The sequence below is a fragment of the Embiotoca jacksoni genome, unplaced genomic scaffold, assembly GCF_022577435.1.
Source record: "Embiotoca jacksoni isolate LCO1_2020_lvr unplaced genomic scaffold, fEmbJac1.0.p SCAF_92, whole genome shotgun sequence".
In the NCBI taxonomy this organism is placed as follows: Eukaryota; Metazoa; Chordata; class Actinopteri; family Embiotocidae; genus Embiotoca; species Embiotoca jacksoni.
Genome location: NW_027185450.1, coordinates 332,501 through 358,764, shown reverse-complemented (window position 1 = coordinate 358,764; position 26,264 = coordinate 332,501). Strand labels below are relative to the sequence as shown.

The window sequence follows — 26,264 nt, the reverse complement described above, 5'->3', positions numbered from 1 at the left end:
AACCTCTCCCTGACTTGATGCTTGACACGGTTCCTTTCTCAAATGCTACCTCAAGTTTTTTTTTCCCTTTTTTTTTTTTTTTTAGCAATGACACACATTGTGAACTCAGGGAAGTATTGTGATGTTGTATGAACAATGGGAATATTAGGGCTGCACTATATGTCTCTTCAGCGTCAGCATCGCGTTGTGCTTATTGTGCACGTCTCATGGCTTTCAGCCCTATAAAGACGTCACACCCACCTCTAGACGGACAAATGAAACCGACTCACAGACCAGAGGTCAGATCGTTGAAGTGTGTCCGGCTGTCGCCTGCTGCCGTGGTAACACCAATCATTTGTTCATCTGGAGGCCTGCCGCCTCACCTGGACAGACATACAGGAGGTAGAACCGGGATTTCAGGTTCAAATTACAAAGCTGAGGGAAGGTTTGACTCTGTGTAACATTGTGGAACCCTGATCCTTGACTGAGTAGAGAAGTTCATACATAGTGATAGACTGTTTGCTAATGAGCACATGATGCTAACAAGGAAAACAACAACGGTAAACATGGCAAACATTATAGCTGCTGTTCTGGTGACCATTTAGACATGCTAACATTAGCATTTAGCTTGGCACTGCTGAGCCTAAGTAGAGACTCAGAGACTGAGGACAGACGCATGCTCGCTGCCTCGTGGACATGACATGGGAGAGGTGTCAGGGTTCTCCTCATCCTCAAAACGAAGGTGGATAAGGATGCTTCCTAAAACAAACGGGTAGCCATCGCCATATACTGGTTGGAGTCCCCTGCTTAAGACTGTAATACCAAAAGGCCTCAATACTTTCTGAGTGAATAATTAGTTTCCAACAAATTGTGCAAAACATGAAAGTGTCTGAATGTGTCTCATAACCATTATGAGTGTGCCGTGATTCACTTCGACCGTGACGGGACGTGAGAATGCTTTCTGTCTGTTTTATAGCGTCATGGCAGTACTGACCAGGTTTTAGCCTGGGAACACACTTCAGACCGCCCTGTACTACAATCACTCCTGAGGTTTTCACATCAGATTATTTGTTGGGAAAATAGGTCACGTATTTCTCCAGTAATTGAAATAATTTATTCTGGGTAATGTTTCTGGCAAAAGGAAATCCTGAAGTGAACATTCTTGGTTCACTTCGGGGGTCATTATTTGGTCGATTCCACTTGGCATTCATGTGAAGATGTTTGATGATGCCACAACACTAAAACATAAACTCAGCCAACCTGTCCTGCATGCCTCCATCTGAGCCAGCCTGACTATGATGGTGCATGAAAATCTAGATTTCTTTCATGGTTTTCCTTCTTTGCTTTGTTGTGTTTCAGTGTGTTTCTTTAGTTGTTCAAATATAGTTATTTTCTCCACCACAAAATGTGTCTGTCTATCTTCTCTGTAAGATGTATTTTTCATGCACTGCTGTTGTTTCCAGATATATATGTAGACTGTATTTGTTTGCTTTGGTGAAGGGGACCTCTTTATTTCTCCACTCTTTGTGCTCTTTCCCTCCATGTATGTGTCTCCTCCACTCTGGTGCACCACTTCCTACACCTGCCTTCTCCTCCTCTTTGCCCTCCTTCTACGCTCCTCTTCAGCCAACTCGCCCGCTGTCCCAGAGGAGAAGGGGGCTTGCTTCCGTTTGGTCAGCTCAGGGAGGCAGTGTTTGCACCCAGTATCTGCCCAGCTGAGCAAACAGCTCTGCTGCTGCAGTGTGGGCAAAGCTTGGGGCCCTCGTTGTGACAAATGCCCCCTTCCAGGAACAGGTAAGGCCCCCAGCCACATCAGACATCCATCCTGTCTCTACAAGGCCCCAAACCTTCTCTGTTGCAGCTTAGTTGGGCCTTACATATCAGCAGATGTTTATACCTCTGTGGATTTGCCAGTAGGCCGCTGTCCTGCAGGACTCTGTTCATCCTTCAAATTAGCAAGACACAAAATATAGGAACCAACTACCAATAATCTAACAGATGTAGGACTGTCAGCCTTTGTGGGTCTGCTCCCAGCAGATAACGGTTGGTTGGTTGGTTGGTCTGTCTGTTGGTTGATTGATCTTTTAGTTGGTTGGTTAATTGGTTGATTGGTCTATTGATTGATTGGTCTGTTGGTTGGTCTGTTGGTTGGTTGCTCAGTGGTTGGTCGGTCTTGGTTGGTTGATTAGCTGGTCGGTCTGGTGGTTGGTCGGTCTTAGTTGGTTGATTAGCTGGTTGGTCTGGTGGTTGGTTGGTTGGTTGGTCCGCTGATGGGTCAGTCCACCACTTTGATCCAGACTGAGAGGTCTCATTAACTACACCCTCCTCTGCGACTGGTTCTGTCTGAGGTTTCTTCCTGTTAAAAGGGAGTTTTCTGTTCCAACTGTTGCTCATGTGAGATCTGTTGAGTTATTGGGATTATCTCTATTATAATGAAAAATGTGCCCTTGTGTAGTGATTTGACACTGTGTAAGTAAAATTTCATTGAATTGAAAAATGTTAGCATCTAACAGGTGAATTGGCACAAAGTAATGTGCAAAAATTACCAGGTCCCAGATGATGGAGTTCAATGGTTTTGGTGATCTTCTTGACTTTTCATGGAGATCCACAGTGAGGCTGACGTTCGTGGTTTTGAGGGAAATATTTTGATTGTTATAACTGGCCAAATCTTAAATGCCTGCAAAACACCAGGCAATCCCATCAAAGCCATGTATGTTTGGTGTAAGTTGCAATTAACATATGTTAGCATCCTAATGTTAAACTGCAGTCGTGAGCAGGGGAAACTTTACCTGTTGTGCCCAAGTACAGCCTCATACGACAGCTAGCGTGTGACCAGCTGTAAACACGCTTTTCTTTTTACTAATGTCGAAGTACCTACAGTTTTCTGCAATAAACTGTATCTGCATTACAGTCTGGTGGAGGTACATTTGTTGGTAAGTAAGGCCACACAATACAGCTGTTTCTGTGGATGAGGCTTGATGTGATGTTTCCTTCATATGGAAAATGTTTTGTCTCAACCTGTCAATAATAAATCTCAAAACAGTTCTCAACAGTAAACTTTGAAAAGTTTATCTACATTTACCAAAAGCCGGAGAATTCTCTGTGAATTGGAAATTCATATGTATTCTTTATTAAAAAAAAAAAAAAAATCCATACACACAGACCTACATATTTAATCGGTTAATGAATTCATCATTCGTCCTGATCTAGAACAAATTAAATGAGACAGTTTAACTTCACCTTTCGGAGGGATGAGTGTGAAGGTGTGTCCCGTTCTTTTACCACGATACTTTCTGTCTGCATGGTTTCACAGCCGGCTGTTAGAGTTGCTTTTAGATCCCATTAGCAGCTGTTATCACACTCACTGTTTGTCTTTGTTTTATCTCCGCGCATCATAAAACGTCAGGACAGTTCACTCAGCAGCTACTGGAAGAGGACTCACTGTTCATTGTAGAGAAACACATCACTGTTCATTATGGAAACACATCACTGTTCATTATGGAAACACATCACTGTTCATTATGGAAACACATCACTGTTCATTATAGAAACACATCACTGTTCATTATAGAAACACATCACTGTTCATTATAGAAACACATCACTGTTCATTATGGAAACACATCACTGTTCATTATAGAAACACATCACTGTTCATTATAGAAACACATCACTGTTCATTATAGAAACATATCACTGTTCATTATAGAAACACATCACTGTTCATTATAGAAACACATCACTGTTCATTATAGAAACACATCACTGTTCATTATAGAAACACATCACTGTTCATTATAGAAACACATCACTGTTCATTATAGAAACACATCACTGTTCATTATAGAAACACATCACTGTTCATTATGGAAACACATCACTGTTCATTATGGAAACACATCACTGTTCATTATAGAAACACATCACTGTTCATTATAGAAACATATCACTGTTCATTGTGGAAACACATCACTGTTCATTATGGAAACACATCACTGTTCATTATAGAAACACATCACTGTTCATTATAGAAACATATCACTGTTCATTATAGAAACACATCACTGTTCATTATAGAAACACATCACTGTTCATTATGGAAACACATCACTGTTCATTATAGAAACATATCACTGTTCATTATGGAAACACATCACTGTTCATTATAGAAACACATCACTGTTCATTATAGAAACACATCACTGTTCATTATAGAAACACATCACTGTTCATTATAGAAACACATCACTGTTCATTATAGAAACACATCACTGTTCATTATAGAAACACATCACTGTTCATTGTGGAAACACATCACTGTTCATTATGGAAACACATCACTGTTCATTATAGAAACACATCACTGTTCATTATAGAAACATATCACTGTTCATTATAGAAACACATCACTGTTCATTATAGAAACACATCACTGTTCATTATAGAAACACATCACTGTTCATTGTGGAAACACATCACTGTTCATTGTGGAAACACATCACTGTTCATTATAGAAACACATCACTGTTCATTATAGAAACACATCACTGTTCATTATAGAAACATATCACTGTTCATTATAGAAACATATCACTGTTCATTGTGGAAACACATCACTGTTCATTATAGAAACACATCACTGTTCATTATAGAAACACATCACTGTTCATTATAGAAACACATCACTGTTCATTGTGGAAACACATCACTGTTCATTATGGAAACACATCACTGTTCATTGTGGAAACACATCACTGTTCATTGTGGAAACACATCACTGTTCATTGTGGAAACACATCACTGTTCATTGTGGAAACACATCACTGTTCATTATGGAAACACATCACTGTTCATTATGGAAACACATCACTGTTCATTATAGAAACACATCACTGTTCATTATAGAAACACATCACTGTTCATTGTGGAAACACATCACTGTTCATTGTGGAAACACATCACTGTTCATTATAGAAACACATCACTGTTCATTATAGAAACACATCACTGTTCATTGTGGAAACACATCACTGTTCATTGTGGAAACATATCACTGTTCATTGTGGAAACACATCACTGTTCATTATAGAAACACATCACTGTTCATTGTGGAAACACATCACTGTTCATTATGGAAACACATCACTGTTCATTATGGAAACACATCACTGTTCATTATGGAAACACATCACTGTTCATTATGGAAACACATCACTGTTCATTGTGGAAACACATCACTGTTCATTATGGAAACACATCACTGTTCATTATGGAAACACATCACTGTTCATTATAGAAACACATCACTGTTCATTGTGGAAACATATCACTGTTCATTATGGAAACACATCACTGTTCATTATAGAAACACATCACTGTTCATTGTGGAAACACATCACTGTTCATTATAGAAACACATCACTGTTCATTATGGAAACACATCACTGTTCATTATAGAAACACATCACTGTTCATTGTGGAAACACATCACTGTTCATTATAGAAACACATCACTGTTCATTATAGAAACACATCACTGTTCATTATGGAAACACATCACTGTTCATTATGGAAACACATCACTGTTCATTATGGAAACACATCACTGTTCATTATGGAAACACATCACTGTTCATTATAGAAACACATCACTGTTCATTATGGAAACACATCACTGTTCATTATAGAAACACATCACTGTTCATTGTAGAAACACATCACTGTTCATTATAGAAACATATCACTGTTCATTATAGAAACATATCACTGTTCATTGTGGAAACATATCACTGTTCATTATGGAAACACATCACTGTTCATTATGGAAACACATCACTGTTCATTATAGAAACACATCACTGTTCATTGTGGAAACACATCACTGTTCATTATAGAAACACATCACTGTTCATTATAGAAACACATCACTGTTCATTATAGAAACACATCACTGTTCATTGTGGAAACACATCACTGTTCATTATAGAAACACATCACTGTTCATTGTGGAAACACATCACTGTTCATTGTGGAAACACATCACTGTTCATTGTGGAAACACATCACTGTTCATTATAGAAACACATCACTGTTCATTATAGAAACACATCACTGTTCATTATAGAAACACATCACTGTTCATTATAGAAACACATCACTGTTCATTATGGAAACACATCACTGTTCATTATAGAAACACATCACTGTTCATTATAGAAACACATCACTGTTCATTATAGAAACACATCACTGTTCATTGTGGAAACACATCACTGTTCATTGTGGAAACACATCACTGTTCATTGTGGAAACACATCACTGTTCATTATAGAAACACATCACTGTTCATTATAGAAACACATCACTGTTCATTATGGAAACACATCACTGTTCATTATAGAAACACATCACTGTTCATTATGGAAACACATCACTGTTCATTATAGAAACACATCACTGTTCATTATAGAAACACATCACTGTTCATTGTGGAAACACATCACTGTTCATTATAGAAACACATCACTGTTCATTGTGGAAACACATCACTGTTCATTATAGAAACACATCACTGTTCATTGTGGAAACACATCACTGTTCATTGTGGAAACACATCACTGTTCATTATGGAAACACATCACTGTTCATTATGGAAACACATCACTGTTCATTATGGAAACACATCACTGTTCATTGTGGAAACACATCACTGTTCATTATGGAAACACATCACTGTTCATTATGGAAACACATCACTGTTCATTGTGGAAACACATCACTGTTCATTGTGGAAACACATCACTGTTCATTGTGGAAACACATCACTGTTCATTATAGAAACACATCACTGTTCATTATGGAAACACATCACTGTTCATTATGGAAACACATCACTGTTCATTATGGAAACACATCACTGTTCATTATGGAAACACATCACTGTTCATTATGGAAACACATCACTGTTCATTATGGAAACACATCACTGTTCATTATGGAAACACATCACTGTTCATTGTGGAAACACATCACTGTTCATTGTGGAAACACATCACTGTTCATTGTGGAAACACATCACTGTTCATTGTGGAAACACATCACTGTTCATTATGGAAACACATCACTGTTCATTATGGAAACACATCACTGTTCATTATGGAAACACATCACTGTTCATTATGGAAACACATCACTGTTCATTATGGAAACACATCACTGTTCATTATGGAAACACATCACTGTTCATTGTGGAAACACATCACTGTTCATTGTGGAAACACATCACTGTTCATTGTGGAAACACATCACTGTTCATTGTGGAAACACATCACTGTTCATTATGGAAACACATCACTGTTCATTATGGAAACACATCACTGTTCATTATAGAAACACATCACTGTTCATTATAGAAACATATCACTGTTCATTGTGGAAACACATCACTGTTCATTGTGGAAACACATCACTGTTCATTATGGAAACACATCACTGTTCATTGTGGAAACACATCACTGTTCATTGTAGAAACACATCATCAGAAACATTAAGGAGTTTTACAGCTACAAAGTCATGATGTCACTGATTCTTTCTCATCTCTCCATGACAATTGACCATTTTATTTATTTGTTGCACTCTGAATGTAGAAATCAGTGTTTATTGTCAGTGCTTTTATCTTATCATGGGAAAAGTTTTTTAGATGAGGCTCAGGAGTTGAATCCATAAACTGGTGTGAGAGTATCGACTTGTTGTCCGGTCTATATAAAGTGTAGAAGCCTAGCCTGTGTTCATCTTGGTATTTTTATCAGGAATGTTTGCCTCATATTACTATTGAAGTGAAAGCTACTAAACACAGTTTGAACGGTGCAGCTCAGAGGTAGATTTTATTTTGTGTTTCACAATAAGTTGTTATCGTGCTGAATTTTTGTGTTTTGTTCTCAACTCAGGTGATTTCTATAGTATATTTCCTACTTCAGATCAGGCTTACCAAGACCCTGGTAGTGAATCCGACATGAGGAAGCTGTGTGGACTATAACATTTGCAGAAAGTCCAATGCTATTACCAATGTCAACACATCTGGTACAATAACCACTCGTGTTTTGTGTTATTACGTAGCTAAATTCAAAGAAATCTGTCCCGGTGGAATGGGCTACACTGTCCTACCAAACCCTCCCGTCAACAAGCCGGTGATCATTTCCCAGGAGCCCGTTGACCTGTTACCGCCTCAACCGCTGCCCACGCCGGAGAGACCCGTGGAAGCATTTGGGAAACCAGAGGAGATCATTCCAAGTGAGTTTTACACTTCGTATTTCCAATTTTTTTATTGATTTCACGTGTAGTAAAAAAAAATAAATACTTGAGCTAGATGCTGGTTTGTAATCACTTAAACTGAGGTAAATTAAATAACATCAGCACTAATACCTTTGGTATAACTTAATTAGATAATAAAAATAACACGTTGAAAGACGACATACATTCATTTCTTTTTCCATTAGTTTTTCAGACATTTCAGCTGATCTGAAATTTTGTGGCAAAAGTAAATTAACACAAACGTTCTTTTCTCCAGTCATTTCTTAAACTGCTGCATATCCCCCAAAATTTTGGGGAAATGTAGTCCCTCCATTATGAGCCGAGGTGTCCCACAAGACTGTCATGTCAGGAACATTTATAAAGGAACCTGCCTGAACCATCTACTGGTTCCTTTCACTGCAGAGGATCTCAGGCCCAAAACAAGCAGTCCAATCATTGGACTCAGTCATTACCACCCTGCTGAGAAACCTCTTAATATTTCATCAACCTTACAGTCCAACAGACAGCAGCTGATACTCCCAACTGTTATTCTCACAGTCTTTTGTTATAAAGTATCCTTATCCAAGATACCTGAACTGTTCCATCTGGCAGACATGTTCTTTCAAATGATCTAAGTTAGGCAGTTTTATTACTTTGGAGACCAGACTACAAAACTTCTGTCCTGTGAACTGACATTCAAACCTTTTGTGTGGTTAGTAATGTAGAAACTTAAACAGCCTTTGAGTCCAGCTCATAATACAATTTCAGGACTGCAAACAGCAAGCTGCCAACAGAGTGACTGAATGTAATGTTCTCAGTTTCAATAAGTGATGTTACAGCATCACTTCATACAAGCTGCGGGTGAGATGGAGCGTTGGTTTAGTAGTGTACAGAGAATTACAGTGATCCACATTTGGATTGGGTTCATTAGCTGAGAGCTACATTTGACCTCTGAGTTCATCAAGAGCTGCTGATTCTTCGACACTTAAACAAAGCTTTGCCCTTGTTATGTAGATGTCCCGTCAGTGTTCATGGTGGATGTAGTCGATCGAAGCTACATATTCCTGAGCGCTGCTGTACTCACAGAGAAACCTGAGTGTTTCTCAGTTTTCCTGCTCGACAAACCGTACCAGCAGTGCCGACATGAACCTGACAACCAACCCCCAAATCTTTCCAAAACCTGGTTCCCCTCGTCTCTTCCTCTCTAGTACCCAACAGATAAACGATGAGTAGCCAGACCAACCATCAAGCATCAGTGATGTCATCATCCATCAATGATGTCTGATCAAAATTGAAAGTATGAGACATTTTATTTGAATAAACAGATACGTATTAATGATGAACAAACCTTTTAACAACTAAAATAAGAAATTCCAGTTGATTTCAGCCTGGTGTGTTTCTCATTAATGTGCTTGTTGTGGCACTTTGCAGTCTCTACCGCCATTGTAAGCATTCAGGGAAACGAGGAGTTGCACGAGACTTTAGTCTATTTACACGACCCTAATTCTCTCAGTAGCATGAGTGAGTGTCTCACTCAACCATCATCCATCAGTGATGTCATCAACCATCAGTGATGTCATCATCCATCAGTGATGTCATCGTTGGTTTGTGACCGTTATGAATCCTCCAGTTCAGATTCTGTCCGTCACCATCTTGCTAGTTCGGAGCGGTTTGGAGCAGGAAGTGACCATATTTGGACGAGCTGGGGGAGGAGCCAGCGGTGAATCTGACTGATCTGATTGGGAACCTGACGATACTACGTCCCGCCCACCGATAGCTGTAACCTGACTGTACCACAGGCCTGTCAATCAAACAGACACGCCCCCAAAAACAGGTCTTCTTGAATCTTCTTTTCTAATGAATGAGGGATTATTTTCAGATGGACCTCCAGAAAACTAATAAGAAGGAGTGACTTTAGCTAACAACACCGAGATAACTGATGGACACATTTTATTCACTTTGGATTTGATGAGAGAAGTTGAATGGGAGTCTATGGAGCCGGAGGCTTTTTGGAGTCGACCTCTAGTGGCACTCGCTGGTATTGCAGCTGAAGACACTTCTGGATCGGAACCATTTTACAGACCTGAAGCTATGAACACTTTTATATCCAGTCTGTGGTTTTATATCCAGTCTGTGGTTTTATATCCAGTCTGTAATTTTACATCCAGTCTGTAGTTTTATATCCAGTCTGTGGGTTTTATATCCAGTCTGTGGTTTTATATCCAGTCTGTGGTTTAAGTTAGGTAGTTACTTTATTAATCCCCGAGGGGAATTTTTTTTTTTCGCTACAGCAGCATACAGAAGCAATAAATAGTAATAGAACAATAGAAAAGCAATAAAATAGCAGCAAAAACTACAAAATATAAATATAAAATATAAAATGCACAGTATATACAGTACAGTACAGTATATATCTACATATATTATATACAAACAACCAAGAAACACAGTCAACAGTATTATTTTGCCAGAGGTGAGTTATTGTACAGTCTTATTGTGGTCGGCAGGAATGATCTCCTGTATCTGGAACCATCTCCTGTATCTGGAATGATCTCCTGTATCTGGAATGATCTCCTGTATCAGGAATGATCTCCTGTATCTGGAACCATCTCCTGTATCTGGAATGATCTCCTGTATCTGGAATGATCTCCTGTATCTGTCCTTGTGACAGCGGAGCTGGAGGAATCTTTTGGAGAACGTCCTCCTCTGTCCCTGCAGCAGGTGGAGAGGGTGGTCAGGATTATCCAATATGGATAATAGTTTCCTCAGCGTCCTCCTCTCCACCACCTTTTCCAGACTGTCCAGTTTGTAGCCGATGATGGAGCCGGCCTTCTTAACCAGTTTGTTAAGTCTGTTGGTGTCTCTGGCTCCAATGCTGCTCCTCCAGCAGACCACAGCGAAGTACAATGCACTGGCCACAACAGATGGTAGAACATCTCCAACATCTTGCTGCACACATTGAAGGATCAAAGTTTCCTCAAGAAAAAGAGTCGACTCATCACCTTCTTGTAGACAGCGTTGATGTTGGTCTTCCAGTTCAGTCTGTTGCCGATGGACACACCCAGGTACTTGTACTCCTCCACCATGTCCACCTCCTCTCCCAGAACTCTCAGCGGTTGTGGAGCCGTCGTCTTCCTCCTGAAGTCGACCACCATCTCTCTGGTCTTGGCCACGTTCAGGAGCAGGTGATCTCTTCCCGCCCACTCCACAAAGTCCTCCACTACTGCCCTGTACTCCTCCTCCCGTCCATCCCTTATACATCCGACCACTGCAGAGTCATCAGAGAACTTCTGCAGATGTCTTGACTCTGAGTTGTACTGGAAGTCAGTTGTGTAGAAGGTGAACAGGAAGGAGACAGAACAGTTCCCTGAGGAGCTCCAGTACCACTGACCACCGTATCAGGCAGCACACTGCCCAGACAGACAAACTCTGGTCTGCCTGTCAGGTAGTCATTGATCCAGGAGACGGTTGACATGCCCCCCCCCCCAACCCACCCCCACCACCCGCAGCTTCTCACTCAGCAGCAGTGGTTGGATGGTGTTGAATGCACTGGAGAAATCAAAGAAAGTGATTCTCACAGTCACCGGTTCCATCCAGGTGAGACTGAGCTCGTTGCAGCAGGTAGATGATGGCATCGTCCACTCCCACACGAAGCTGGTACGCAAATTGCAGAGGGTCCAGAGAAGATTTCACCAGCGGCCTGAGGTGGGCCAAGACCAGCCTCTCCAGCACCTTCATCACATGAGATGTGAGGGCAACCGGTTGGTAGTCGTTGAGGCCAGATGGAGTCGTCTTCTTCGGTACATGAACCAGGCAGGACGTCTTCCACAGCACCGGGACGTCCTCCTGCTTCAGGCTCAGGTTGAAGAGGTGTTGTAGGACCTCAGCCAGCTGGATGGCGCAGGTCTTCAGGACCCCGGGGCTGATGCAGTCAGGTCTTCAGGACCCCGGGGCTGATGGCGTCAGGTCCTGCAGCCTTGCGCTGGTGGAGTCTCTCCAGCTGTCTCCTAACCTGGCCAGTCGTCACAGAGAGGGGGGTGGGAGGGGGGGTCAAGGTGTAGATGGAGGAAGAGCCCTTTGAGATTGAGGGCTCTATGCAGTTCACCAGGGGGGGCAGAGGGGGGAGGTGGAGGCAGCAGAGGTGTTTGGGAGGTGTAAGGTGTGGAGGAGACAGATGAGGGTGGTGAACTAAACCTGTTGAAGAAACAGTTTAGTTCATTTGACCTCTCTAGGTTCCCCCTGGTTGTTCCTCTCCAGGTTCCCCCTGGTTGTTCCTCTCTCCCCTTGAACCCAGTAATCTCCTTCATACCGGTCCACACCTCCCTCACGTTGTTCTGTTGGAGTTTGGCCTCCAGCTTCCTCCTGGGGGAGTCCTTGCACTCCCTCATCTTCTCCTTCAGGTGGCGCTGCACTCTCCTGAGCTCGTCCCTGTCCCCAGACCTGAAGGCTGCTTTCTTCTTATTAAGAAGCACCTTCAGGTCACTGGTGATCCACAGCTTGTTGTTGAGGAAGCAGTGTCCAGTCCGGGATGGTACGGTGGTGTGTTCACAGAATTTGATGTATTCTGTGATACAGTCCGTCCTGCTGTTGATGTCCTCCCCATGTGGTCCACACAGCACATCCCAGTCCGTGGACTCAAAGCAGTCCTGCAGGGCGTCTTTAGCCTCCTGTGTCCACCTCCTCACAGTCCTGGTGGTTACAGGCTGCCTCTGTACAGGGGGAACATACCTGGGAGTCAGCAGGACCAGGTTGTGGTCTGATCTACCAAGGGAGGGAAGGGCAGTAGCACTGTATGCATCCATTAGCATACACTAGGTCCAGAGTTTTATTGTTCCGTGTGGGGCAGTTAACATACTGGTGCAAAGTTGGCAGTACTTTATCCAGGCTGGTTAAAGTCTCCAGTAACTGCCAAAAATGCACCGGGATGCTGAGTCTGCAGTTTAGCCACAGTGGAGTAGATGGTGTCCACTGCTGCCTCTACGTCAGCTGATGGAGGAATGTACACAGCGATAACGATGACGAGAACTCCCTCAGCAAATAATAAGGGCACATCCCGACGGCTAGAAGTTCAATGTCCAGGCTACAGAAACGTTCCTTCACACACACATGGTCAGGATTACACCACCTCTCGTTCACATAGACTGCAATCCCTCCACCTTTCTTCTTGCCGCTCCGAACAACGTCTCCGTCCACCCGAACAGTCCTGAAGCCGGGTACGGCCGCGCTGTGGTCCGGGAAATGTGAGTGCAGCCATGTCTCGGTGAAACACATGATGCTGCACTCCCGGTACTCTCTCTGGGTCTTTACCAGCGCGCCGAGCTCGTCTGTCTTGTTAGCCAACGACCTCACGTTCCCCATTAAGATCGCTGGTACCGCTGGTTTATATTTCCTCCTTTCCGCCTTCAGCTTAGCTCCAGCTCTGTAACCCCGCCGTCTTCTCCGAAGTTCGACGGGGATCTCAGGCCTTGCTCCGGGCAGCAGCAGTAGGTCTACTCAGCGCGATCAGCTGATCACAAGAGTAAACAATAACAGTGCCCCCATCCAGAAACGTGGAAAAATTACGGTCTATTGTCTGACTGTTAACTTAACACACGTGAAGAGAAGAAAACAACAACTCCGAAGAGAGGAGAAAGGCTTAAAAATACTATAATACAAAACACACTCGGGGGGGAGCTGCTGTAACAGGCTGCCGCTAGCGCAGCGCCATCTTACACACAGCTGGGACGAGGAAGTTCTGTCCTATCTGACTGCCTTGTACTGTTGTTATGTCTTCATAAATGGTTCATCTTATTGGGCGTATTATATTAGATTACATTACATTTAATTTAGCTGACGCTTTTATCCAAAGCGACTTACAGTGCATTTCAACCATGAGGGTACAAAACCCAGAACAACAGGAATCATTTTGATCATTTAGACTTTATTAATCCCACAGTGGAGAAATTTGGTCGTCACAGCAGCATAGAAACACAAAAAAGGTACACACAATAAGAAAAAAATTACATATACGTATAAATAAAGAAGATAAATAAAAAAAATCGTTTTTTAGGAAAAAAAAGAGCAATCAATAAATACTCACACACAGACTATATACACAAAATATGTTTTGCTTTTTTGGGGGGCTTTAACATCTTCAAAAACTCATGAAAGTTGATGCAAAGTTCCGTGAGGATTGGAGATCGTTTGACCTGAAACATCAATTTCTTTTCACGGCAAAATGTCAGACTTTGCCGCATCGTCACAGCGACGCCCTTTGACAAAGTCGGAAGAATTTCTCAATATATCATCAACCACATGTTTAGGCAATTCTGACCCGACTTTAGGTTCATGTGATCAACCAGCTTGACGTAGAATGTGAAAGTATGAAAAGTGTCATTTCCAGTTGCCACCAGGGGGCGCTATGACTATGAGCGAATATTACCACACAGGGGTCTTCAGGGCGGAACTCTTATCAGGGATGTAATGTTTGGAGACGGTCGGTCCATGTACACAAGATTTACAGCAATTTGTAGTTTCATGGTGAGACGCTCAAAATGGCCACCAATTTTTAATCCCAAACATGTTAACTGTGCACAAAAAAGATTTCAACTTGGTCCGACAAAATCTGTAGGAGGTGTGCAAATCGCCAAAAATGGGAACTAAATTAAAAATGGCGGACTTCCTGTTGAGTTGAGGTCATGCTGCCAAGAGACTTTTTTGTACATCTTGATGTGATACAAATATCCAAACATTTTGGTGCATGTAGGTGAAACTAGGTGCCGGGGCTGCAGTTTAGGGGGCGCTAGCGAGCCGTTTGGCCACGCCCACTCGCAAAACACATCAGATGTATCGTCTCATTACGCCGGATGTATGTGACACGTTTCGTGAGGTTTCAAGCATCCTTTGACCGTAAACATCAACTTCCTGTGTCACGGCAAAACATCAAACTTTGCCCCATCACCACGGCGACACCCATTGACAAAGTCCAATAAGATTCTCAATATATCATCAACTACATGTTTAGGCTATTCTGACCCAACTTTATGTTCATGTGATCAACCAATTGAACATAGTATGTGAAAATATGAAGTGTCATTTCCAGTTGCCACCAGGGGGCGCTATGACTATGAGCGAATATTACAATACAGGTGTCTTCAGGGCCGGACTGTTATCATACCTGTAACATTTGGAGAAGGTCGGTCCATGTACATAAGATTTATAGCCATTTGTAGTTTCATGGCGATACGCTCAAAATGGCCACCAGGCCACGGGCACACACATCGATGAAAACTAATTCTTTGAACAACTTTTAATCCCGTACATGAGTGCACAGAAAAAATTCCAAGTCGGTCTGACAAAATCTGTAGGAGTTCATTAAAGTACAACATGTGCGAATCGTCAAAAATGGTGACTAAATTCAAAATGGTGGACTTCCTGCCGAGTTGACGTAACGGTGCAATGTAACTTTTTTGTGCGTCTAGGTGTGATACACGTGTCCACCGGATTTGGTGAATTTAGGTAAATGTGGCCGCCGGGGAATCTCTTTAGGGAGCGCTAGTGAGCCATTTGGCCACGCCCACTCGTGACTCCACTAGAATACGAAATTTTTCGCCAGGAGACATGTGTGTACCAACTTTCATGAGTTTTTGAATATGATAAAGCCTCTAAAAATGCAGTTCTTTGCGGAGAAAAATAAGGAACGAGAGTAATAATCGCTTGAATAACAATAGGACTTTTGCACCATCGGTGCTCGGCCCTAATGAAATCAAAATAAATAAATATAGCTTGGGTATTTTGATGAATGGAAAAGTGTCAGGTGCTATGAAATTAAATGAAAAGAACTGAAATACTGCATGTTTGCACTGCAGAGACATTTTTGATGTGATTTTTGTTGTTCAAAGTGTGGTATTTTTTTATCAATCTTCCATTGTGTGATATACAGCAGGCTCACTTTTGCAAACTATAACTCCAAAGAAACTCAGATTTATGATCCCTCGTGCACGTGATTAGGAACCCAGATCCTAAAAGAAACATACCTCTTGTGACATTTGTTTATAGAGGATGAGGATTACAGTGCTTTGGCTCAGTACAGATTCCCTTCAAACACAGCCCGGCTCACAGAGGGGGCGGGGGGGGGGGAGATAAACCTGGCTGAGAGAGGGAGATGAGCTTCACCCTCTGCTGTTATTATTATGCACATGCTTGGCAGCCACTGAGGGAAGGAGAAACTTTTCAACATCTGAGCCAAAGCCAGACAGAGTCCAAATTACTGCTAAGTTTTGCTGGAGCAGAGGAGTACTGAGTTTTCCAGGCACACAGGACAGGGCTAAAAAAAATGATCTGACTGAAACCCACCACCCAAAAACCTGTGTAGATTTGTGTTTGGATACCAGCGGAAAGTAATGAGGCGCCTGGCAGCCGTACACTGGTATGTTGGCACGGCACAAAGCAATGCTGGGTGGGGAGAAGTGAGGAGGATTTAAAAAAATATATATCCTCAGTGTTGTTATATTTCAGACTGAAGAACGTGGTACTCAATCTACACAAAAACCTGGCCCTGTGCATAATCATATGGCATTTAGTAAAGAGCTTTCTTAAAGAAGGGTCTGGTATTTATACAATGAAGGTGTTTAATATACAGTAGCTTGAATTGTAATTGTCTTTGCATTTCATCTACTCATTATGGAGGGCCACACGGTGTTGTTGTGATTTGGGCTTTCTTCCTGTGATCATATCATGAAGTCGAGCCTGTAAATTCAGTCTCTTCAGAACTGTAGGTTTGGATGGCAGTGGTAAAGTACAACCCTTTTTCCAAAAAAAGTTTGGACAATGTATAAAATGTAAATAGAAACAGAATGCAATAATTTGCAAATCACATAAACCCATATTCAATTGAAAATAGACCAAAGACAACATATCAAATGTTAAACTGAGAAGTTTTATTGTTTTATGAATGCAAGGAATTATTGATGAAAGCAAAAGGTCTCAAAAAAGTTGGAAAAGTTGAGTTTAGCTTTAAAAAACACCTGCTGGAACATCTCACAACTAATGAGGTTACCATGGCAACAGATCAGTAACATGATTGGGTATAAAAAAGATGATTTCAGAGAGACAGAGTCTCTCAGCAGTGAAGATGGGGAGAGGTTCACCACTCTGAAAGACTGTGTTGGAAAATAGTTCAACAATCTAAGAATAATGTTCCTCAACGTAAAACTACAAAGAATTAGTGGATTTCATCGTCTACGGTTCATAATATCATTAAAAGACTCAGAGAATCTGGAGAAATCTCTGAACACAAGGGACAAGGCTGGAAACCAATATTGGATGGTGGTGATCTTCGGGCCCTCAGGCAGCACTGCATTAAAAACACACTATTCTGGAGTGGAAATCACTGCATGGGCTCAGGAACACTTGTGAAAACCATCGTCTGTGAACACAGTTCATCGCTGCGTCCACAAATGCAGGTTAAAACTCTCCAAAGAAGAAACCAGATAGAAACATGATCCAGAAACACCGCCGCCTTCTCTGGACCGAGATCATTGAAGATGGACTGAGGTGAAATGGACAACTGTCCTGAGGTCTGATGGATCACAATCTGAGATTCTGTTTGGAAATCATGGACGCTGCATCCTCCAGGTTAAAGAGGAGAGGGACCATCCAGCTTGTTATCAGCTCAGTTCTAAAGCCAGCATCTGTGATGGTACAGGGATGCATTAGTGCACATGGCATGGGTAGCTTGAACATCTGGAAGGAAGCATTAATGCTGAATGATATATTCAGGTTTTGGAGCAACATATGCTGCCATCCAGACAACGTCTCTTTCAGGGAAGGTCTTGTTTATTTCAGCAGAACAACGTCCAACCACATTCTGCACGTATTCCAACAGCATGGTTCTCTAGTAGAAGAGTCCGCTGATAAACTGGCCTCCTGCATTCCAGACCTGTCGATCATTGAAAACATCTGGAGCATAAGGACATGAACAATACAACAAAGGAGACCCTGAACTGTTGAGCAGCTGAAATCCTCTATCAGGCAAGAATGGGACCACATTTCACTTTCAAAACTCCAGAAACTGGTCTCCTCAGTTCCCAAAGGTTTCCAGAGTGTTGTTAAAAGAAGAGTTGATGCAGCTCAGTGGTGAACATGATCCTGGAACAACTTTATAGAGACGTGTTGCTGACATCAGATTCACAATGAGAATGTTTCATAAAACAATAAAACCTCTCTGTTTCAACATTTGATATGTTGTCTTTGGTCTATTTTCAATATAATATGGGTTTACACGGTTTGCAAATCATCACATTATGTTTTTATTTATAATTTACACAGCGTCCCAACTTTTGGGGTTCTTCGGTTTGTACCAAAGTATTTGCTTAACAACAGTTAGCCAGCACTTCGTTCATTTAAAGCTGGACTTGCCAACTCTTCTCCAGTCACACCAGGACTTTAAGATATAGAGTTTAGATGCAAAATCAGTTAACTGTAGATTCACTCACAGAGTAAAATCATGTAAATCTTTTGCATAAAGATCAACATTAGGGAACCTGAGCTTGACTTGAACTTTAGCAGTGAATCCCAGTGTCAACTTTTGGGGGAAGTTCTTTTAACGTGTTAGCTGTGATGCACCAACCACTTTTTAACGCTGTTCTGCTGGATCATAAAGTGTGGGGGAAAAAAGAGTCAGTCTGAGCTGTCATTAAGTACCTAGGTCTTCCTGTGAAGTTAGCAAAAAGCTAATCCCCTAAAGTCAATTGATCATCCTCGTGTGCACCGTCAAGGTATCCAAAGCCTGATATATCGTATTCCTTTGTGCTGTAGAACTTGTTGTCTGAAAACAGTCTTTTTTTAATACTGACAGATGTGTTCATTACGATGCACTAAAGTTTATTATTATTTAATCCCACAAACACTGTCCCCTCTCTGACTACAGAACACAGTTTGTGGTTGAAATAGCCGTCAAAACCTGCACTAAATCACAGCGTCCCTCTGTTTTAGAAGGTCAAAGCATTTTATGAAAGATATATGACCCATTTGAAATGATTTGTGTCTTCAGTGGTAAGAGAGCCACAGACATGGCAGGGATGTTAGAAGATTCTGAGAGCAGACAAATGCTCATTTCAGGTGATTTTTTTGGACAATAGCAAAGATAAAGAATATTTTAAACCTTGTCTCAGAGATATTCAGCAAACATGACGATATTTCTGGAATATCGGATTAAAACTGTTCATCTTAAAACCTCTAAACTTACCCCACCCTGACTGTTGTCTCTTTTTCCTTCGGTCAGTAGCAACAGCTGCACCGGACCAGGTAGGTTGGCTTCTTCAGAGAGTGATCATGTGAAAGCAGTTTGCATGCACAGACTCGCTGCGCTCAGCTGCTGACGAGCTGCACAATCACCTTTGCATGAAGTCAGCAACATTGCTGCATGACTTTGGCTGGTCGACGCTGAGCACGAAGTAAATGTGTATCCGTTTGTATTGTTCACCAAAGCGCTCAAAACAGACAGAAAGCTGTGACCTCGTGGTGACCTCGTGTTGACCTCTGACCTCCAGTGCTTCCTGGCTCAGCTGCTCATTCTTAATCAACTGCAGTCGGTCACCCTGCGAGCTCAACGCTTCTCTGCTTTCAGGCACAACGCCTCCATTGCATGACACAGCTTCAATCATTACGTTTCCACCGACACATTTCAAACACATCGTATTCATGGCCTTTGGTATGACTGTGTGTCTTGTCGTTGAAGGAGCTGGTAGTTCCTGAGTTTAGCAGTACGCCGCTAGGTGAACCCATCCTGCCTCAGCTGTCTCCGGGTGTGTCCACCATCAAGATGGAGGCCGCCTACCCAGGTGTCTGCTTCATTACCCTTGAAACTTTGTGGTACGCTGGGCAGTTTGTGACAGCTCAGATTCAGACTGCACGTTTGTAACTGATGACATCATTACTGTGACAGATTACAGAGTTAAACAGTCAGAAAGTCTGGTCTGGATTTTACGGAGAGGCAACGACACGTCTGTCCTCGGCTGTTTGTAGCTTTTTCACGATCCACATGATGTCACGGTGAAGGAGGTGCTAGGAAACCATAAAACTCAGGAATAGAAACAAACATCATCCGCAGCAGTATTGTGTTCAGAAAAGCCTAAAATATGATTGTGGACCAACCATCATCCATCAATGATGTCATCGATCATCACCCATCAGTGATGTCATCGATCGTCATCCATCAGTGATGTCGTCAACCATCAATGGCGTAATCAACCATCAGTGATGTCATCATCCATCAGTGATGTCATCGTTGGTTTGTGAACGTTATGAATCCTCCAGTTCAGATTCTGTCCGTCACCATCTTTGCTAATTCGGAGCGGTTTGGAGCAGGAAGTGACCATATTTGGACGAGCTGGGGGAGGAGCCAGCGGTGGATCTGACCGATCTGATCGGAAACCTGACGATACTACGTCCCGCCCACCGATAGCTGTAACCTGACTGCACCACAGGCCTGTCAATCAAACAGACACGCCCCCAAAAACAGGTCTTCTTGAATCTTCTTTTCTAATGAATGAGGGATTATTTTCAGATGGACCTCCAGAAAACTAATAAGAAGGAGTGACTTTAGCTAACAACACCGAGATAACTGATGGACACATTTTATTCACTTTGGATTTGATGAGAGAAGTTGAATGGGAGTCTATGGAGCCGGAGGCTTTTTGGAGCCGACCTCTAGTGGCACTCGCTGGTATTGCAGCTGAAGACACTTCTGGATCAGAACCATTATACAGACCTGAAGCTACGAACTCTTTTATATCCAGATGATATTCGGCCCGTCCATCCACCTCTCAGTTCTTCTCATGACGCTGTTTTTGCTCCTGATTCCGTCAGGGTGATGTTTCCTCTTTAGCTGCGTATCTCCTGTTTGAACTTCCTCAGGTGGGAGCCATCACATTTTTCTACTAGTGTAACCCAACCTGTTGGAGTCATGAGTGGTCCTTCTGAACATTGCTACCATACCGAGGTCTTGTGTCCTCTCTCATTATCAGGGTGTCATCAAGATGTCAATGTTATCACGGTTTAATGGTTAAATATGGTTGGTTGCCTGATGCCAAGATGCCACGTTTGATGAAAAAAAATCTGTTCAAATAATAATAAAGTCTATATGTAAAGAAATGAATATGAACTGCTGCATGTCTTGGTTTGATAGCGGTTGTTGAGAGGAGCTCTCCGCCGGCACCAGTGGAGATCCTCCCCTCTAACGCGGGCCAGGACATCGCACCGACCCAGTCCGCTGGTGAGCACACCTCTCTCTTTCCTTTCATTTCTTTTCTTTATTAATAAGGATTAAAGAGCATATTTTGACATCAACCTGTATCATGAGTGAGTTATGAAAATGGTTTTCCTTCTTTGAGGCTTTTCCAGCCTTTTAGTTTGGAACCCACACTACATGTTGTCTTGGTTACTAAGCAGCAGGTCCAGCTGGATGTCTCTCAGCTGATTGGTTTAGAGAGGGCAGAGGTGTGGTCTGCCTGGTGCTCTCTCAGTGGAGTAACTTCCTGTTAGCTGAGCTAACTTTGGATGGATGGCTTTAAAGAAACTGGTGCCTGGTGTCTGTCTGTCTGTCTGTCTGTCTGACTGATTGTCTATGTCTGTCTGTCTGTCTGACTGATTGTCTGTCTGTCTGTCTGTCTGACTGATTGTCTATGTCTGTCTGTCTGACTGTCTGTCTGTCTGTCTGACTGATTGTCTATGTCTGTCTGTCTGACTGTCTGTCTGACTGATTGTCTGTCTGTCTGTCTGTCTGTCTGATTGTCTATGTCTGTCTGTCTGTCTGACTGTCTGTCTGTCTGTCTGTCTGACTGATTGTCTATGTCTGTCTGTCTGTCTGACTGTCTGTCTGTCTGTCTGTCTGACTGATTGTCTGACTGTCTGTCTGACTGTCTGTCTGTCTGTCTGTCTCCTGGTCCAGAGGTGGATGAGTGCCAGATCAACCCGTACATCTGTGGTCCTGGCGTTTGTTACAACACAGCTGAGAGCTACACCTGCCACTGTGAGGAGGGGTACACGCTTGGCCACACCCACACCACCTGCGTAGGTAAGAATCCGACGATCGGAGGAGGTTATTGAGGTCAAAGGTCATCTTGTGCATGCTCATGTCACAAAGACCGACTCTTCCATCAAACTACTATTCAGACTTCAGATCCCAATTTATCTGTCGCCCAGTTTTTCAGGTGGAACATTTCATTTCCAGAGTAAAGTGAAGCGTCCTGCTGCTCTGAGTGTTGATGGTCCAGTGGACTCGTCCTCACTGAGGCTTCGTTATTCCTATGGTTAGGTTAGGTTAGGTAGGTTAGGTTAGGGTTAGGTTAGGTTAGGGTCGGTTAGGTTAGTTAGGTAGGTTAGGTTAGGTAGGTTAGGTAGGTTAGGTAGGTTAGGTTAGGGTCGGTTAGGTTAGTTAGGTAGGTTAGGGTTAGGTAAGTTAGGTTAGGTTAGGTAGGTTAGGTTAGGGTCGGTTAGGTTAGTTAGGTAGGTTAGGGGTAGGGTAGGGTAGGTTAGGTTAGGTTAGGTAGGTTAGGTTAGGTTAGGTAGGTTAGTTAGGTTAGGTTAGGTAGTTACTTTATTAATCCCGAGGGGAAATTTTTTTCGCTACAGCAGCATACAGGAAGCAATAAGATAATAATAGAATAATAGAAAAGCAATAAAATAGCAGTAAATAGCAGTAAAAAATATAAAGTATAAATATAAAATGTAAAATTCATCTATCAGGATGTCTGTCACATATAATTCCTCCAGCTCAGCACCTCACCGTGCATCTCCACGGCGCCCATCCGGACGCGTCACTTTGTTTTTATAAATCCAGACTTTAGCATGGGAGCGCCGTTCGCCTCCTTCAGGCCCCGAACAGCTGACGTTCTGCGTCCCAGAAACATGAATGTTCTTTAGAACCAGCTGTGATCTTGTGAAGCAACAAACTAAATCCAGCATCAAGCATGAGGACACGACGGAGGAACTCTGGAACTCTAACAAGTGTTTTCTATCACAATTATACGTCCGTGGAATTTGAGAATAACCCAGCAGTGAGCAGATCTGCACCTCCACCTCCTCCTCCACCTCCTCCTCCACCTTTTCCTCCACCTCCTCCTCCACCTCCTCGTCCTCCTCCTCCTCCTCCACCTCCGCCTCCACCTCCTCCTCCACCTCCTCATCCACCTTTTCCTCCTCCACCTCCTCGTCGTCCTCCTCCTCCTCTACCTCCTCCTCCTCCACCTCCACCTCCTCCTCCTGCTCCTCCTCCACCTCCTTGTCCTCCTCCTCCTCCCCCTCCACCCTCTCCTCCTCCTCCTCCTCCACCTCCTCCTCTTCCTCCACCTCCTCGTCCTCCACCTCCTCCTTCTCGTCCTCCTCCTCCTCGTCCTCCTCCTCTTCCTCCTTCTCGTCCTCTTTCTCCTCCACCTCCTTCTCCTCGTCCTCCTCCTCCTCCGTCTCCTCCACCTCCTCCTCCTCGTCCTCCTCCTCCTCCTGCTGCATCGCCCTTATTGGGACATAAATGTGAGGCACTCTGTCATTACTTGGTTTCCTGCAGCTCTCCACCCACTGAAATGATGCTGAATGAGGACAAACAGGCTGATGATTACTTCCCCATCGCTCCCATAAAACCTCTGAGCGGAGGAGGAGGAGGAGGAGGAGGAGGAGGAGTCAGATCATGAGAGGTTATATAGATTAATAAGGTTTGCTCGCTGGTTTTTGTTTTTAGAATGTGTAGCCTGGTTTTCTGACTGGACATATTTAACTGGTGATAAAGTGTTGAACATTCAGTCAGCTGGAGGTTTCTGATCCTCAGAGGAAAGAACAGATCTGAGTTCATACGACGTTTCACCTATCTAAGTGTTCTCTGGTCCTCAGCTCCTTATTGAAGGAGTTCCTCAGAACGTTGTGACGGCCGTCGTCAACTGTTTGAACTCCAGCATCCACACGACAGCGTGTTCACGGTAAATAACTGCAGCTCACCAGCATCTCCTAGCTGCCTACCGCACAGCAGGAGGCGCAGCACCGACCGGAGAGCAGCAGGAGGCGCAGCAGGAGGTGTTGGTGGAGACCAAACCAGAGCAACAACAATACTGGACACGCTATTTTAAAGCAGCAGTTGACATTGAGGAAACATTTGTTTTAACTTGTTGTGAAGGTAGAGTTTTCTTACGTGTATCCATGGAAACGAGCTCTTTCTGTTTCCAGATGTTGATGAGTGTGCCGACCGGACCGTGTGTCCTTCTGGGATCTGCTTCAACCATCCAGGAGGTTACAGCTGTGGCTCGTGTCCGAGGGGATTCGTGGCCCGGGTGGGCCACTGCTTCGGTGGGTCTGACGCTCACATGTTTGCGACCTCACATTCAGAGCTTCTGCACAAACGTGCCGAGACCTTTGGAGAGGAGACCTTTGGAGAGTTGCATCTCCGGTTGTGTACACATGGAGGGTGTAAACAAACAAACAAACAAACAAACAAACAAACAAACAGGCACCAATAACGGGCTCCGAATATGAAAATGGAAGCTGAGTTGATTTATCTCATTGCTCTGTTTTCAGCTGGAGCTCCTTTAAAGTTAGAATGAACACAAAGACACCAAAAGGTTCCTGAACCTCCACCTCTCTGCCTCCACCTCTCTCTACCTCCACCTCTCTACCTCCACCTCTCTACCTCCACCTCTCTACCTCCACCTCTCTATCTCCACCTCTCTACCTCCACCTCTCTCTACCTCCATCTCTCTCTACCTCCACCTCTCTCTACCTCCACCACTCTACCTCCACCTCTCTGTACCTCCACCTCTCTACCTCCACCTCTCTACCTCCACCACTCTACCTCCACCTCTCTCTACCTCCACTACTCTACCTCCACCTCTCTCTACCTCCAGTACTCTACCTCCACCTCTCTCTACCTCCACCTCTCTACCTTCACCTCTCTCTACATCCACCACTCTACATCCACCTCTCTACCTCCACCTCTCTACCTCCACCTCTCTCTACCTCCACCACTCTACCTCCACCTCTCTACCTCCACCTCTCTACCTCCACCACTCTACCTCCACCACTCTACCTCCACCTCTCTACCTCCACCTCTCTACCTCCACCTCTCTACCTCCACCTCTCTCTACCTCCACCACTCTACCTCCACCTCTCTACCTCCACCACTCTACCTCCACCTCTGTCCACCTCCACCTCTGTCTCTTACTATGTGAGCCAGTCGGTCTCCAGCAGCTGTTTTATGTTCCAGAATAACTCACTTCACTCAGCTCGCTGTTTCTCTGCTTTAGATGTGACAGAAATGTTAATGTTGTTGATGACACCGGTTGTTGTGTTGTTTGTGCTGCTTCAGATATCGACGAGTGCCAGGATGAGGGAGTCTGCATCAGAGGCCACTGCCAGAACATGGAGGGCTCCTTCATCTGTGAGTGTGGGCAGGGCTTCAGAGCGACGCCAGCTGGAGACCAATGTGATGGTACGATACACAATAATTCAATAAGAACGATGATGCACAACGATAACGAATAACTTTATTTCATTGAACTACAGGTGCTCAGACACCTTTATGTACAGGTTATTGTGTTGTAGATTTAAAGGTGCGGTACGTACGATTTTGTGACATCTAGTGGTGAGGTTGCAGATTGCAACCAGCTGAAACCTGATGATACTACGTCCCGCCCACCGATAGCTGCAACCTGACTGCACCACAGGCCTGTCAATCAAACAGACTCTGCTGAAGGCTTCATAACAGGCGTTCACAAACCAGCTGGTGATGTCACTGCTGGTCGCCTTTTGGTTCTGACATGTATGGATGAGCTACTCTGTCTATTGTACGGATGTAATTACATGTGTTTTGTGAGAAAATTAAGGTTTGAGTTTTGTTATTAGTTGTGAACAATCGTCAGCTCTGATTAAATGATTCGTTATTGGATGGATATTTGAGGTAGATTTCCTTTATCATCATACAAACTTCTAACTTTGTTCTTAAACGATCCCAACGTGAGCGTAGGATCATCATC

General features: G+C 43.3%; 1 protein-coding gene across 4 annotated transcripts in view; it reads left to right on the top strand.

The window, feature by feature from the left end:
• ltbp1 (latent transforming growth factor beta binding protein 1) overlaps window positions 1-26,264 on the top strand; it is a 145,711-nt gene that overhangs the window by 94,068 nt on the left and 25,379 nt on the right. For 2 of the 4 annotated variants that reach the window (XM_069141860.1, XM_069141857.1), the window contains 8 exons: window positions 1,606-1,773; window positions 8,095-8,268; window positions 19,532-19,554; window positions 19,988-20,090; window positions 21,437-21,523; window positions 22,199-22,324; window positions 24,463-24,582; window positions 25,598-25,720. In XM_069141860.1, coding sequence (XP_068997961.1) covers window positions 1,606-1,773; window positions 8,095-8,268; window positions 19,532-19,554; window positions 19,988-20,090; window positions 21,437-21,523; window positions 22,199-22,324; window positions 24,463-24,582; window positions 25,598-25,720 — 924 coding nt within the window. The remainder of the gene's footprint in view (window positions 1-1,605; window positions 1,774-8,094; window positions 8,269-19,531; window positions 19,555-19,987; window positions 20,091-21,436; window positions 21,524-22,198; window positions 22,325-24,462; window positions 24,583-25,597; window positions 25,721-26,264) is intronic. The other 2 variants (XM_069141859.1, XM_069141858.1) reach the window with 2 other exon arrangements.